This window comes from Podarcis melisellensis (assembly GCF_964234715.1).
Source record: "Podarcis melisellensis genome assembly, chromosome: 6".
In the NCBI taxonomy this organism is placed as follows: Eukaryota; Metazoa; Chordata; class Lepidosauria; order Squamata; family Lacertidae; genus Podarcis; species Podarcis melisellensis.
Window position 1 is genome coordinate 39,567,059 of NC_138538.1, and position 16,192 is coordinate 39,583,250.

The 16,192-nt window shown below is 41.6% G+C and overlaps 1 protein-coding gene across 6 annotated transcripts in view; it reads right to left on the bottom strand.

Moving 5' to 3' along the window:
* Positions 1-16,192, bottom strand: part of SRGAP2 (SLIT-ROBO Rho GTPase activating protein 2) — a 200,704-nt gene that overhangs the window by 123,474 nt on the left and 61,038 nt on the right. For all 6 annotated transcript variants that reach the window (XM_081916306.1, XM_081916304.1, XM_081916305.1 and 3 more), the window contains exon 3: positions 12,721-12,913. In XM_081916306.1, the coding sequence (XP_081772432.1) occupies positions 12,721-12,913 (193 nt within the window). The remainder of the gene's footprint in view (positions 1-12,720; positions 12,914-16,192) is intronic.

A 16,192-nucleotide genomic window follows, 5' to 3' on the forward strand; every position in this document is an offset into this window, starting at 1 on the left:
TTCCAGGCATTGAGGTAGCTTCAAAGCGTGTCCATCCAGACTTCTTCAGATGCTCAGACTAAATATGTGAAAGGGTGCAGCAGGTGTACACACTGGGAGTGGCATGCACACACTTCCCCCCTCTTGAGTTCATGAACTCCTGAAGACGGCTTATGGTTCGCCAGCCACCCTGGCATATCTAGTGTAGGTTAGGAAGGTGGAACAAGGCATCTATTTCAGTAAGCATTGTCATATATTCCCGCAAACATGATCTTCTTCCTCTAATTGTGATATTTTGCCCATAAATAAAGCTAGCAAAACATTTCCTCAAACCTGGCCTTCATTCCTCTGAGCCAAAGAACAGTGTGACGTTGGAAAAACAGGTAGAGGAGTTTATTCACGGCCAGCCTCCTGAGCAGCAACTTGTCATCATGGAAAGCTGGCACAGTAACACATTTTTATTAAAAAGGAGAGGGAGGGAAGGAGAGCTTACTAGAAGAAACTACTGACACACACCAGTTTGTTTAAAGATCTACCCCACCTTTGTACAATATGAAGTCCTCAGGGCAGCTTACCACTCTAGTTTGGGGTTGTTTAGTTTTAATTATTTAAAAAGCATTAACATAATATTAAAAGCAAGTAAAAAGCAAACAAGGGCAGTTACAGTAAAGGTCTTAAAGACTTGGTCTAACAACAACAACAACAACAACAACATACCTAATTGACATAACCTAGTACCAAAAAGCTAACAATGGTTGTGCCAAGCAAACATGTTTAGAGAGAGAATTGCTCCAAGACAACCTTTTTATGGAGGTCAAAGGTCTCTTTTCATCAAAATGCTTCCCCCCTTTTTTGGGAGGGCGGTGGTAAAAACAACTAGTTCTCCTTTTGTTTCTTCTCAGCAGTTGCCACAAAGCTGGAGCTCCTCCTTACACCCAGTCCAGCTGGACTGCCATACTAAGGGTCCACTTCCATATGTGAACTATGAAGACTTGCTTGCTTCTCATGTCCTGCAACTGAATTCCCAAAACTGTCAAGAATTAATATGTTATTAGCCAAACCAAGGCACACCACAGGCAACACCTAGAAAGTGCCCGCCATCAGAACAGGAGGACTGAAAGCAGCATTCTCCAGTTCTTTAGAGTTGCCTACCTAAGCCCCATGCCAACTGATATGGCTTATTAGATGACATGGTTCTCCCCACCCACCCCGCCAAAAAGAGAGAGAGAGAATGCAAGAAGAGCACAGCATGAAAATCTCCTTTAAACCAAAGGAAAATATATGGACATTAAAGAGTTAAGAGAGACAATTCCCAGCTGTCCAAACTACTGCGCCACAATTCACAAAGCTATTCCAAAGTGGTGCATAGCAGAAATACCAAGGGCCCACAGAAATATGGCAAGTAGAACCACTGGTGTCTGGTGGCGCCAGTTTGCATGTTGACATACCGCATGAGGTTACACATGAAAGGCCATAGGGCAGGAGGGGGGAATATGATTAAGCAAAGCACCATTCTAATTTCTCTCTGGGACTGTCACCTCAGTCACTCCACGCCCAAATCTCAGCCTCACGCAGTTGGGACACATGTCTTGGGAACCCACTTTAGATATTGCATTATAACCCTGAGGGCTCCCCTCGACCCCTATTTAATCCAGGAACAATAAGGCCGCCTTTCTTGTTTTTGCACCCTTCATCTCAAAGAGATTTTACAAAATAAACAGACTATTTACATAATTTTTATTTAACACAGGCAGCTCAGCATTGAGAAGCATTTGCAGAGATAAGGACTAACCCTACAGTAAAGAGATCACAATCTGAAAAAGACAGACAAGACAGACAGGATATTCTGGGAAAGAGAAGAACAGAGGTGGAGGTTAAAAAGAAGGGTTTTGCTTTCATAAAAATTAAAAACTCACTCAATGATAGCCATGCATACACAAGAACTGTCACTTATAACTGGAGGGTGATTGCCTCTGAGGGAATTTCATGGAAGGGAAGCTAATAGCATTTCTAACTAAAACTACAAAGGAATTTAAGCACCACTAAATGCAGCTACTGTACCATGCAGGCTGACTTTTGCTGTGAAAGTGGTGAATGCTCTGATTTAGATTTATGACCACCCAAGGAGAAGGCTTCAAACGTGCAGTGCTCAAAAGGGATCCCTTCATGTAGATCAAACATCGACTCCAATTCATTACTTCTGGTTGGATATTATTGCTCCAATGCCTCAGTGTGAAAAGGATTAAAGGATGATATTTCCCCAAAGACTGGAGCTGGTTCAACTATACCAGGTTGCTTGTGCTCAAATATAAATACTTCCCCTCTCCAAAAAAAGATATTAAAAAATCAGCATAGACTCGTGAAGTTTGGTAAGAAGACCCATTTTTTTCCTTATTTAAAAATATGGTGCTCGCTGTTAATGCCTGCTTCCTAAACAGTGGTGCTAAACCAGGAAGCAAACCCGAGGGGAAGAGAGAGAAGTTCAGGCTTCTGCTTTCGGCTCAGTTGGTAGAGCACGGGACTCTTAATGTCAGGGTCATGGGTTTGAGTCCCACACTGCACAAAAGATTCCTGCATTGCAGGGGGCTGGACTAGATGACCCCTGCGGTCCCTTTCCAAGTCTCCAGTTCTATGATTCTAAGTATGTCAAAATGAGAGGCAATAATTTTGGCACAACCATTTCTGGGTTTGTTGTGACAGTTCCTATGCTTATGTTGAGACACATTACCTAGCCCAGATCTCAGCTGCTGTTAACAGTGGTAAGTTCACCATGGTAGGTAAAAGTGCCTACAACCATCAAGATATAAGCATGTTGTTGTGACACAAAGTATTTCGATGATTTATTGCTAACTGAATCATTTCACAGTCAGTGGCATACATCTAGCTTTCATTATTAAAAAAAACCTCAGGTCAGGGTTGAAACAAAAAGGTTCCTGTTCGCTTTGCACTGAACAACTGCATAAAAGCGGCAAATAGATGGAGCTATGAAAATTTTTAATAATCCCAGATGTAATGCAAGCCTTTGACATTGACTCTTAAGTTATGTGTTCAGCAATAATGGGGATTCTCTGCCTGTGGCAAGAGGGTCAGAGGTTAAAACATTATACCTCAGGCAGCAAGTAGGACAGGGTTTGCACTACCTGATAAGCTATTTTGGATCAGCACTGCTGCCTGTTAAACTAGTTTACAGACCCAATTTACAGGTTTGATGTTAAGAAGTAGAATTTCAACCATTTACAGTACAATTCTATACTTGTATAGTACACTTAGTACACTTAGAAGAAAGTCCCATTTAATTCAGTGAGGATTATTCCCAGGTATAGGATTACACTCTTAAGCACCCTGGTGAACTTTCCAAGCAGAACTTTCCTCATCCTCTGAAGGCTTTCAAAATTTATGTTGAAACGGAATGTATCTGAACATTTGCAGGACCAATTCAATAAGGCAAAATCAACTGGCATTTCTAGTGTTTTGATTTACAAAACAGGCCCACTGAGTCGCTGTTGAGTAATTCAAACAAAGGCTAGGGGGTAAAGCAGGTCTCTCAAAAACGCATATGCCAAATACACACCTAGGATCATGGGGAGGAAAGGAAAAGTTCTGAATAGTTTAACACGCCCGTTTACCATATTTAAAATACAAACACACACAAGATAAAAGATGGCACTTAAGAGGTTGGTATTAATTTTTCAAATCTAATGACTGATATTTAGGAGTTTAGCCCTCAGTAGCTTGCAATGAGATTTAAGTACTAAAATACGACAGCTTTTAGATTTAATTCCCAGATCTTAACATCTGTTACAAGATGAAAGTACTTAGGAAATGGAATATCAAAAAGATATTTCTAATTAAAACTAGTTATAAAGAATCACAATAAAAAGGTAAATAGACATTATTTACCTTTTTATTGTGATTGTTTATAATCCACCCCGCCACTGAACATACCCAGACACAAGATAGAGGATATCAAACAAAATGTAACATGCAACAATAAAACTACAACAAAATCTTAATAAAAACATCAATATCCTTCTTTTTCTTGCTGTGATTAATCAATGTTATCATTAATGGCATGTATTCTTTTTATATTAAATATGTGCATCCTTTTTGTATTAAAATATTCAATAAATCCATTTCATCATTAATGGCATGCTGAAATTTAACAATCCACACACTCCATAGTACAAGGTGTTCTTAGATCACTTAGGAAAATGCCCGAATGATAATAGAATTTTCAAGGTTTAGCACTGTTTTCCTATACAAGGCTTATTTCTTTCAAACCACTTAAAGTCATAATGCACTCTTTATTCTAATTATATACTTTTAAGATTTTCAAGCAGTGGTGATCTTTAGGCTCATTTCCCCCACACCTCAAGTCCTTTAAAAAACCCCACCACAATCACCACCCAATATTCTAGTTGTGAACATCTGTTGTTTACAAGTGCTCAGCCTGAAGGCTGCCAGGCTTGTTCTGCATCCTCTTCAGGACACAGGCAGCCAAAAAGTCGCCTAAACTTCATGCTGGGATGTCCTGGCTGCTCTGATAGTTGGAAGTTGACAATTGCTGCTTAGCATCTCACTTCCGAAGATTATCCTCAGTTTCTAAAGCCATTTTATCATCCTGTCTTAAAATAGGCCGCAGTGTTACTTTTGTTTAGCTGCTTGGTAAGATATGGCAGAGAACATGCTTTGTATATAGACTGTTTCAAGGTCCCTGGCAGGTCTAGTTAAAGGAACTTGGGCAAGAAGACTTAGTAAAGTCTTGCACCCAGGCCACGCAGAGCTGCTCACAGTATCATCACCGCCACCCAAAGAATACCAGGATAGCAAACAACAAACTACAAAAATAATTAAAGGGGGAAAAAACACATCCTCACAACTACTAATTTCAAAGTTGCCAAAACAATGTCTTTCAACCACCATGTGCCTCAGTGAACAGGAATGCTTTAAAATTCCACCTAAACCTTAACAGTGAGGGAGACAGACACACCTCACCAGGAAAAACGTTCCACAAATGGGAGAGTCATATCAAAAAGGTTCTGTTATGAGTCAGTGCCAACCAGGCAGCCTCCAGAGACAGCACCCCCAACAGGATCTCCCCTGTAGACTGTAAGAACTGAGATGGTTGATACTGGTGGAGGTGCTCTTTTGGATATTTGGGTGCCAAGCCATTTAGGGCAAATGTTAACAGCTTGAGTTGGGCATGGTAGCTCACTAGGAGCCACACACAGTGCTTTCAGGACCGGTGACCTGTGGTCCCATTGGGCTAAACCAGGGGTCAGCAACCTTTTTCAGCAAGGGGCCGGTCCACTGTCCCTCAGACCTTGCTGGGGGCAGGACTGTTTTTTTTGGGGGGGGGGGATGAACGAATTCCTATGCTCCACAAATAACCCAGAGATGCATTTTAAATAAAAGGACACATTCTACTCATGTACAAACACGTCGATTCCCGGACCATCCGCGGGCCAGATTGAGAAGGCGATTGGGCTGCATTTGGCCCCCGGGCCTTAGGTTGCCTACCCCTGGGCTAAACCCTTCACCAACCTGTACCAGCTGCAGCTTCCGGACAGGAGGACCCCTGAACCCAGACTTTCCCAGTCCAAGAATAGCTATAGCTAGTGGACCAGCCTGAGCTGGGCATAATTACTGTATTTTTCACTCTATAACACGCACCCAACCATAACACGCACATAGTTTTTAGAGGAGGAAAACAAGAAAAAAAATATTCTAAACGAAACAGTGGATGTATGATTTTTGTGGTTCATGCTATGGCCACAGACATGTGCTCTGACGGTGAGTTTGGGGTAGCCCAATGCAAAAATCCTGAGGATCCATGTGGATCCATGCTTTGTAACCATGGAGGAGGGAAGGAAGGGGAACCATGGATCCTCTGCTCACGACTGGAGCAGATCCCCCCGCCATCCGTAGGCATTCGCTCCATAACATGCACAGACATTTCCCCTTACTTTCTAGGAGGAAAAATGTGAGTGTTATGGAGCAAAAAATACGGTACTCCTAGCCACAGAGGCCACTTGGACAGATATGACATCAACGAGTCCTCCCAGGCTATGAACATTTTCCTTCAGGGGGAGTGCAGCCACTCCCAAAACATCATCTACCTAATTCCCTGATATGAGAGCTGACTACCCAAGAGCACCTCCATCTTTTCAGGGTTCAGTTTTGCTTTCTTGGCCCCAATCCAGCCCATCACCGCTTCCAGGCACCAGTCCAACACCTCCACAGTCTCTCCTGATTCAGATGGAATGCACAGATAGAGCTGCATATCATCAGTATACTGGTGACACCATGCTCCTCCTTGAAAACAAATGTAATTAAGCATTTTGGAGGTTGAGCAGGCCATAGGTGTAATTTTGCAAGACAATGTATAGCTATACCGCAGGTAATAAATGATAGAACAGATCAGAGTTACAAATGTCAGGAAAAAGTTGCTTCACTGTAGGACATTCAGTTCTCTAACCTTCATATAGGTAGTTCATTATAAATAATAATTATTATTATTATTTAGGATGCAGCTGCGCGGAAAGCCAGAAGTGGGCCTCATCCCTGAAATCTATGTTGAACTCTCCCTTTAGCACATGCAAGCTCCTGACTCACCTACACTCAACTACAGGCAGGAGGGTGTAATAGACTTGCCAATAAGAGCATTGTTAGCATTGGATCCTTCCATGCCACATAGCTCCTGCTTCAGCAATAAGACAAAACAGTGGCATCTGAAGTTTCCCCTGCAGAGAGCTTGGGACTTGGAGCCAGATTTCAAACCATCTGCTACCCTGAAATAGTTCTGCTAAAGAATAAAATCTCTTGGGGCTTCCAAAGTGTTTGATTCAAAGCTTCAGTTTGAGGCTTCGGTGTCTGTTTTCCTGCATGTTTAGCAGCACCATGACAAATTCAATATTCTTCTCCCTTCATGTCAATGACCAGAAAAAGTAGCTTATTTATATATAATGGCTACAAGTGCCTGAGCTCTTCTAATGTCATGTTGGACCCGTGTGGTAGACACAGAATAAACAATGCTTCTCTGACTTCCATTCCTATAGCAGCTCATGGACTGGGAGAAACTTATGTTTCTGGAGCCACTTTGGGTAAAGTAAACCTGTTACAAAGGGGCTGACAGGTTCCCCACCTTCCTTTCAAGGTAGGACAAACTTGGAGGTGACCTTTGTGTTATTTACTCGCACATACACTCCACACTATGGCCTGAACATGTGTGAAATCGGAAGACACGGATCCAAGTCAGCTCCCTTTTAGTAACCACATGGCATTAGAAACCCCAACTGTGATTGAGAGTCAATTTGAGACTGTGAATAAGTAAAGCTGTTTAATCTACACCACATTTCGAATTCAGGATGTGTGATTAAAGGATTCAAGATAAAGAAGTAAGAGATATCAGAAACCGCAAAAAAGAAAATGAAGCAGTAATTTTTCTTACTAATCCGTCCTCTAATATCGTCCCTGCATTATTAGTTTTATGGCTTACATAAAGCTGCAGCAGCATCCTTCTTACATGCAGTTAGATGCACAGGACCTGCTGAGGCAAGGGAGACAAACAGCCCCATTGTGCTTCAAGGGGATAATGGCAGTTGCTGGAGTGAGTGGGGAAAGGGGAAATGGAAGTGTGGGGGACCAGCATGTTGTCTGAATCCCAAGGGCCTTAAATCCTGTCATTCATTGGAAACAGGAAAGGAGAGAGGTAAATTGGGGATATTGTCCTTTTGGTCGCCTGTCAAATGGGCTTATTAACAGGTGAAGAACATCCTTGTGAGTGTTCCTATACTGCACAATGCCTACATGTGTTGCTTGCTCTGCCTTTACAGAAGAAGAGTTTTAGAAGACATGAAAAAAATTCAAGAGAGACAGAAAGATGCTGCTATTCTCACAAAATCTTATAGGAATTGCAGCATAGGCCTTCAAGTGCCATCCCTCTTGTTTCAAACTGGAGGCTTTTGTGGAACGTCACGGGTGACAGACAGATGGCAGGTGACACAAACAGCTGAGATGGAAAGTAGAGGCATTTGAAGGGTCTCAGACTGATCTTCAGATGAGAGGATTCCTGAGTAGCAAGAAGGAACATGACTTATAGTTACAAGCATTTCAAAAATCCATATTAGGGGAATACCTTTAAACTGGCCAACCGTGTGTGTGTGTGTGTGTGTGTGTGTATTGGTGTGCAAGTGTTTTGCGTTCTCCTAAGCTCTTCATCAGGCTAGACAGTAAAATAAAGCAAAGTGAGAGAGGAGAGAAAAATTGTCACACCGTATGGTAAGGAGAGCTTGACTAGCAGGTATTGCTATTAGGTATTGCCCTGAGATGAATTCTGGTATTGTTTTTTATGAACAAACACAGCTACCTTTCATTCGGCTAGGAATATACCGAATTTAGCCATTAAACAGCAGAAGTGAAAGAAGAGGGTCTTTTATCACCTGAAGATAAAACATGATTCTCTGAGGGAACATTTCCTCCAGCTGTTAGGTAAAGTTACCAAATTTGCTTCTATTGACGTTTAGGCACACGACCAAAAATTAATCTCTACCTGTTGTTGCTGATGGTATTTTCTCCCTAGTTTCTTTTTATTACTGTTTTCCACCTATGATGGAAATTCTGTGTCTTACCCAAAGGTAAAGGGACAAACATGGGATTAACAGTTGATTTCTGTAATTCCAGAGTTGAGGAATCAGTCTTTGCTATTTTTCTCCTTCCCCTGAAGGCTTTGGTGCAACCTGATACCTGTGTGGCACATAAAGGAGTTTCATCTGAATGCCTGCTACTTCCTTCCCCATTCTGAATTAAGATTCATCCCAGATATAGACTCGTGGCATCGTCACCAGCAGTTTTTCTCCCTGCCCCAACTTTGCTTTGCTTACCTCCTACCCTGGTGAAAAGTTCAGCAGCACTCAAAAACTTGCATGCTATTTTGTGATACTTCAGTAGGCCTATCAAAAAGACATTGCACTAATACAGATTTTGGAGTTCTTCTTATGAGCCAACATATCTACCTTTACTTTTTGTACAACTTAGAATAAACAAAGATCACCAGTGTTGAAGCAATGATTCTTTAACATCAACTTCGTTGGACGGGCCATGTTGTTCGAATGCCTGATTATCATCTTCCAAAGCAACTACTCCCAACTTAAGAACGGAAAGAGAAATACCAGAGGAAAACAAAAGAGGTTTAAAGACACTCTCAAGGCAAATCTTTAAAAATGTAGTATAAGCACTGGTAACTTGGGAACACTGACCTGCAAGCGCTCCAATTGGTGAACAGCCTTTACCAAAGGTGCCATGAACTTTGTAGAAGCACAAACTCAGGACGAAAAGGAGAAACGTGCTAAGAGGTAGGCACGTTTGGCAAACCCTCACCATGATAAACTCCTGCCCAGAAAACTATGTCCCCACTGTGGAAAGACGTGTGGATCCAGAATTGGCCTCCACTGTCACTTATGGACTCATTGTTAAGACTGTGTTCATGGAAGACAATCTTACTCGTGATTGCCAAAGAAGACGAAGAAGAGACAACTTGGAACTTTCAAAGCTGCAAACAGTGATATTAGCCTATAATCACCACTGGCTAGGGAAAAATTGATCACACCACTGCAAAACAAGTAGCTTAAAAGCTGCTGGTGCCAGCAGGTAAACCACCAAAATAGCATCTATAAGATGCAAACACTAAAACAGGAAAAGCTGCTCATGACAGAATTCTGGTCCCCAACAACCTATGAATATTAGCCCAAAACACAGGTTTCATGGGTTGTGAAAATTTTGCTGTAGGGATGGGTGAGAATCAGTGCTAGGAAACTGGTTATTTCCGTAACTTAAAAGGTTGTGTACTCCAAATTAGAACAACGGATCATATTCACCATTTTATCTACTTTCGATACTCATCATGCTTCAGGCTATAATCTTATGGGAAACCAAGACACTCTGCTTTAACAAACAAAATTTCACCCATGAACAGAAAGAAAAAAAGTAATATGCTACAACTGTTCCCCAACACTTCTGAGTAACACACACTGCAGTATTAATTAAAAGCCTGCTGGCTAGCTTAACAACTTCCATATCAAATGTTCAACTGAAACACCCAACAGAAGGAAAGCAGCAGCTATAGGCAAAATGTCTCTAATGAGAGAGCATTTCCACTAGGGAAATTTGACACCATCATTAAACAGAAGTTTATTCTTGCACTTATCAATGGAAAAACCTAGGGGTTGTGCATTTGGACTACGCAAGAACTAACAACTACCCAAAACTGACATTTCTCTTTAACGGCACAGTGCAGATCTAAAGCATTTTTAAAGCCTCCCGCTGTTGATGGAAAATGGCAGACAAAAATGTTCAAGACACAATTATAGTTCTATAAATATGAGAAGGACACTTACAACTCTCTTTATTGGCTATGCTTAGGGGATCAGGCTTTGGTAGTGATGTAGTGCAGTGTATGTCTTAATGAGGATGTTTGCATTAAGTATCAGTTAGGAGGAGAACAAAAGGTGAACCACTTCAAATCTGTATAAAAAGGAAGCCAAAGGGTGAAAAGTTAATGGCTTTCAGAGGAAGACTTTCTGGTAAAAAGGAAGGTTGCATCTCCCATCACAGCCAAACCGTATTCCCAAACACAGCAATTAAATCGAGTAATAAAAACAAAGCATTCTAATCCCTCAATGGCTGGAAATTAAACAAACTGAATTTAGGATGCAGGCTCACCCAGATGGATCTTTTCTCCCAAGAACAGGCTGAATATTCTGGAGCAGATATTATTGTGATCCCAACACTAATTTTACATCAAGCTGCCATCCCAGCTGCTATCCCAACAACACAATTTGACAGGCTTTGCACATTGTCGAGCTATGCAGCAGAAGTTAGGAAGGTTCACTTCTCCCTGTAGTCTAATACAGACAACAAGCAGGGCCTTTCCCCTTTTCCAGAGATGGGCATCTTATCCATCTGAAAGCAATACTAGATCTCATAATGAGCCAGAAAGCCATGTCTAATTTACACATCATTTGAATTTCTTGCATGGCATTCCCATGAGTCTTGGAACTGCAAAACTACAAGAGGTTGGCTGCATATATTCTGCCACAAAACGTATCATGAATTTGGCATTCATGAAATGTGAGAAACTTGCAACCCTGGGATCAAAAAATGTGCTAGGGATATTTTAGAAGCAGGGAAGTTTAGCACACTAACATCCGCTAGATTGAGTTCTCTTGGATGCCTCCATGTTTCTGTTCTTTTAAACAATTCTATGCTATCACATGTTCATACACATCTCTGAAAATGTATGTGCTAGGAACATTTTAAGATGAAAATAAAGTTTCTAGGATAAGAACACTGAGACATTACAGAAGCACCTTTGCCATGTGGTGGAGTTCATGGGCAATACATTTCCATTCTGTTCCAAAATACTGGTATCCTACATAAAATGTTGCACAATAGGGAGATTAGCATTGCTCAATGCAATGAAGGATTAGTGCATTTGCACAGAGTATCTTGACCCCCTTTAAGTTTGCAAAGCAAACAAACACAGTCTTGAGGGGATACGTAGTATTATAAACCAGGTTTTTATTCAAATATCAATTTTTAAAATGAAACACGTAACTCACCAGAGCCATGGAGCTATGGGATAAAAGATCATGCTCTACTGAGACAATGAAAATGCAGAGGACTGTCCCATTTGGCTCACAATTGGGGGGGGGGCAGTTCCCTTTAAAAGCACCATCTTCAAGTGCATACATGCAGCTCCAGAAATAAATGTAGCTGGCAGAGGAAGCAAGAATAAATCATGATCATATATACTCCCTAAGATCTTTGATACAAAGGCAGCTTCTCTTTCTCTTTATCCCCTCCCCCCTCAAACCGTGTGGCTGCCAGACATAGATGGTGACCCACTCTGACTGCTGTCCTTCAGGCTTGAAGGACGCAGCTATACAATACTGAGCCCCCTTCCTTTGACATTGATGTCAAACAGCCTTCCATTCATTTTCAGAGGATTCGCAATCCATATCCATTCTCAAAGCCAATATAAGCAGCAGGAGAGGCTCATTTCCTTCTCTCCTTTTGCACATCCTGTCATTGACGCCAGTGATTATCATAACAGAGAATGGGAGGAGCCCCTGCTAGCAACCCATGGCAAATAGGTGGGAAATGCTGGTGCTGCTTGCATGTGTGAAACCTCTCACAGGCATCAAAGCTGAAGCACTTCAAACAAAGTCACAGCAGCCACAGTTCACAAAGATCAGCAACAAGCTACAGTGGCACAGCTTTAGGAAGAATCCTTGCTTTCCAATGGCCACACTTTATACTCACAAACACCAGTTATGTGTTAGATTTGCATCCTCCACTCTGGGGTCCTTGTCTTTAACGCACAAAGAGGAGGGGAGGAAGCAGTAACAGAGGACATAAAAGTACCAGATTTCACGGGAGACTATGCATCTTCCCACTGTACAAGCAACCAAGAGATGAGCACAAGTGCTGTGATGCTGCAGAGATCACATACGCTGACACAACACATTTGAGTGCCCCACCCTTCTAAGCTAAATCTGGAAGGAGGAGCAGGATAAAAACTACTCTTCAGCTTTAGGAAGACAGGAAAAAACCAGACAGGAAGAAGAAAACACCATGTACTTTATGTTATACACATTCATTCATTCATTCATAAATAGATAGGTTTTCATGTTATTTGTTTGCTTTACCCCCCCCCCCCTTGTGCAAGAAAGAACACTTTACTTGAATTGCTGGTCTTTGGTGCTCCTTGTTTTTGCCAGAAATCGTTCAGCTAGCTTCTCCAAGTTCCTGGAGTAATCCATCTCGATCTCAGCCTTTTTGCGGAAAAAATCCTGCAGGTCCTGGAGCAGCTGGGCTCTAAGCTCACATTGCTGATCAAGACATTTCAGTTGTTCAATAAGCTGGGCTCGGATCTCTGTAAAACAAAGGGGGAGGGAAGCCACACACTGAGGGTTAAAACAGATCCTTAAAAAGAGCATAAAATATAACAAGATGTCTGGTGGTTATAGTGCTAGAACATTGGTTAAAACGATGCAGGCATCAGGTAAGAAACTGCCTAAGAGAGCCATGTCAACAACTCTGAGCTACCTAAAGAAGAGCCAAAATTGTACAATCATACAGTGTAGTACCAGATGGCGTTATATATAAGTATATAATTGGAGGCAGTGTTAGAAACTCGTATAGAGAAGCTAGGAGCCAAATGGCTCCTGGGACCTCGGTTGCAGGCGCCAAAACATAATGTCTAGTAGTCACTTGGGGGAGGGAGGGTGGGAAACACTCTTTATTATTTTCATAAGCATGAACCAATCTGCAATTCACATAGGTGATACAATGTTAATATCACATTTTTAACAGAAATTGTTTATACATGTTTAATTTGGTGTTTACAATAAAAATATTGGTACCATACTTCAGTTTTCAAAATACTCTACTCTTTATTGTTAAACTCCTTAACATATTGTCTATCCTTAACATACACTTTGAAGTTTCAAAGCACATCCATTTCAGTAATCCCTGAGTGTCAGCCAGACGCAAAAAAATGGCACCCAGACTTTTTGAGGTGCTCACAAAGGGAGAATCTTTAGGAATGAAATGCGCCTGGTGCCCTGCTAATTTCGAACCCTGACTGAAGGACCTGGATTTCAAACCAATTCAGAATACATATTGGATGGCCTTAGCTTACACACACAGGGCCTAAGCTGGATAGCTCAGTTGGTTAGAGCTGATAATGCCAAAGTTGCAGGTTCGATCCCCATATGGAACAGCTGCATATTCCTGCATTGCAGGGGGTAGGACTGGATGACCCTTAGGGTCCCTTCCAACTGTGATTCTATGCTTCTCAAACCACATACTCCTCTTTTTGTTTTACTTCCAATCACAATGTGGTTCTCTAACATTTCATGTCAGGCATGGGGAGTGACTAGAAATGCATGGACAGTGCATGGAGAGATCTTTAAATCTCCCCAACCACTGGTGACAAAATAAATCCATCCCACATTACAAATATGGGGGTGTCCCATGGGAGTGTCTTTTCCACCCCAAAGCCTAACTGTAGCAAAGGAGACAATTTTGACTGCTGCTTGGCAAGAATGGAAGAGTTAAGCCCTCCCACTCCATTCCCAATTAAAATCACTCTGCGTAATTATATTTTTAAAATAACACACAATATAATTGGGAATAATGCAATTAGCATCATATGTATTTTAGCCCCACTGTGTAACCCACTTCACAAGGCTACTGAGAATGAAAATGTGATGGCCCTATGTATGCTGCCCTTCACTCTTTGGAGAAAGAGCAGGATATGAATGCTATAAATATTATGTACAAGCCAGTTAGTAAAATCAAGGCTAAAATTGCTCCCCATGCCTCTCACTTCCCCTCTGGCCTCTAACCAACCTCAATGTCAGCAAAAGCTCTCCATGATTAACTGTGCCTGTAGACAGAAAAATAACTATAATTGTGTTTTGGACACTGTGGCCAAGGGATAACAAAGCAACTTGGAACCCAATACAGTTCACTTACAAGGAAGGCTTTTACTGCTGAAGATTCTATCAATCAGCAGTGTCAAGGGCACATTTGGCATCCCAACGAAGCGGTCATTGTCCAAAAATGTACTGAATCTCTCTAGATAAGGGCCACAGGGCCGGCTAACACTGCAATTCCCCGTGTTAGCTCAAATTCCCTCCAGAGACTCTCCATCAAATTCCTTTGCAGGCTATTCCTAGGGCAAAACCAAAGCACTGATCTTGCCGGGCATTCCCAGAAGACACCAATTTGGGATTATTCAATTAGCTGCTGGGACTCCAGCTGCGCCACTGCAATTAAATGCAGCACATCAAATTGAGAATACTTTGCCTTTGGAAGGTCCAACTGATTCGCATTCCCAATTGGAAAAGGTCACAAGACTGTTTCATTTTTCATGAAAAGGATGTCTTTGGGCAAAATTTTCAGGCAGATTCCTTTCGCCTGCACAGAGAGTGGTTTTAGCATAGATGACACGGCAGTTAATATACCATTTTTACTACTTGGGCAGATAAATGTTTTATTAAGACCACCCAATGCTTGCAATAGCCTTTGGAAGTATAAAACTATATATTTCTGACCCATGGGAAAGCTAAACAAGTGACATCACATCTGGCAAGTAAAAGTACCATTCTCAGTTATTATATCAAACCCCACCAACCTACGGCCTTTGGCTACTGAGCTATTAAACAAGTTGGTTGCAGATCCATTAATAATGCCTCTGCCTCAGCCCCCTAAATGCCCAAGAAAATGATCAGCTATGCATTTTCCTCCAAAACTCTCTGGACATTTGAAAAGCTAATTAGAACTGCCTGCTATGTCTGTGGCCGATCTCAGTTATTTATATAACAGTCTCGTTCCCAGATCAAATTGATACCAAACAACATAAATAAGCAAATGCAACATTTAGCATTCACTGAGCTTCTGTCTTTTCTTTACGACTCTGGATCATTTGGATACAAAACGCAGTGCAAGCAGCACTAGAGCAAGAGGGCTTTTGCAAGTGTTTATTTTTTTAAAATGGCCCATTTTATATGCATACAAACTACAGACGAAGAAGCAAGGATAAGATCCAACATCACACCGGCTGCTGAGACTTCCCCAGTCCTTCTTTTTCCCCCACAGCTCCCATGTCCCCCCATTTGCTCCAAAGCCCCCACCCCTCCACAACCCTCTAAGCATATTAGGGAGCAAGGATGAATGCTGCAGCCAAGTCCCTATTTATGCAAGGGTGCCATAACTGGATATGACATCCAAAATTAGGAAAAACTATTGACTGAAAAAAGGAACCTACAGGTAGGTATCTGGTCAGTAACTGAAACCACATTGTTCAGAGCAATGTTCAGAGGTCTAAAAGCTTTCCCTTGGAAAAGCTGAAAGAATCATCTTAACCTTCAAGCGGCACACTGAACTGGGCCAACGATCAGGCAATGAAAGAAAAAGAAAATGCATTTTATACATCACTTCATTTTTATGAGCAATCAGAGAAGATATGCCGAGCACCTTCAAGTTTCCACGTGGTAGATTGAACTTCATAGCTACTTTATCCGAAACTGTTCAGAGGACCCAAACAACTGCATGGAGCCTTAATGTGTCCTATCCATCACATGAATAGAATATATACTAATAATAATCTTCAGCATTTGAACCCAAAACAAATTTAACTCAACCT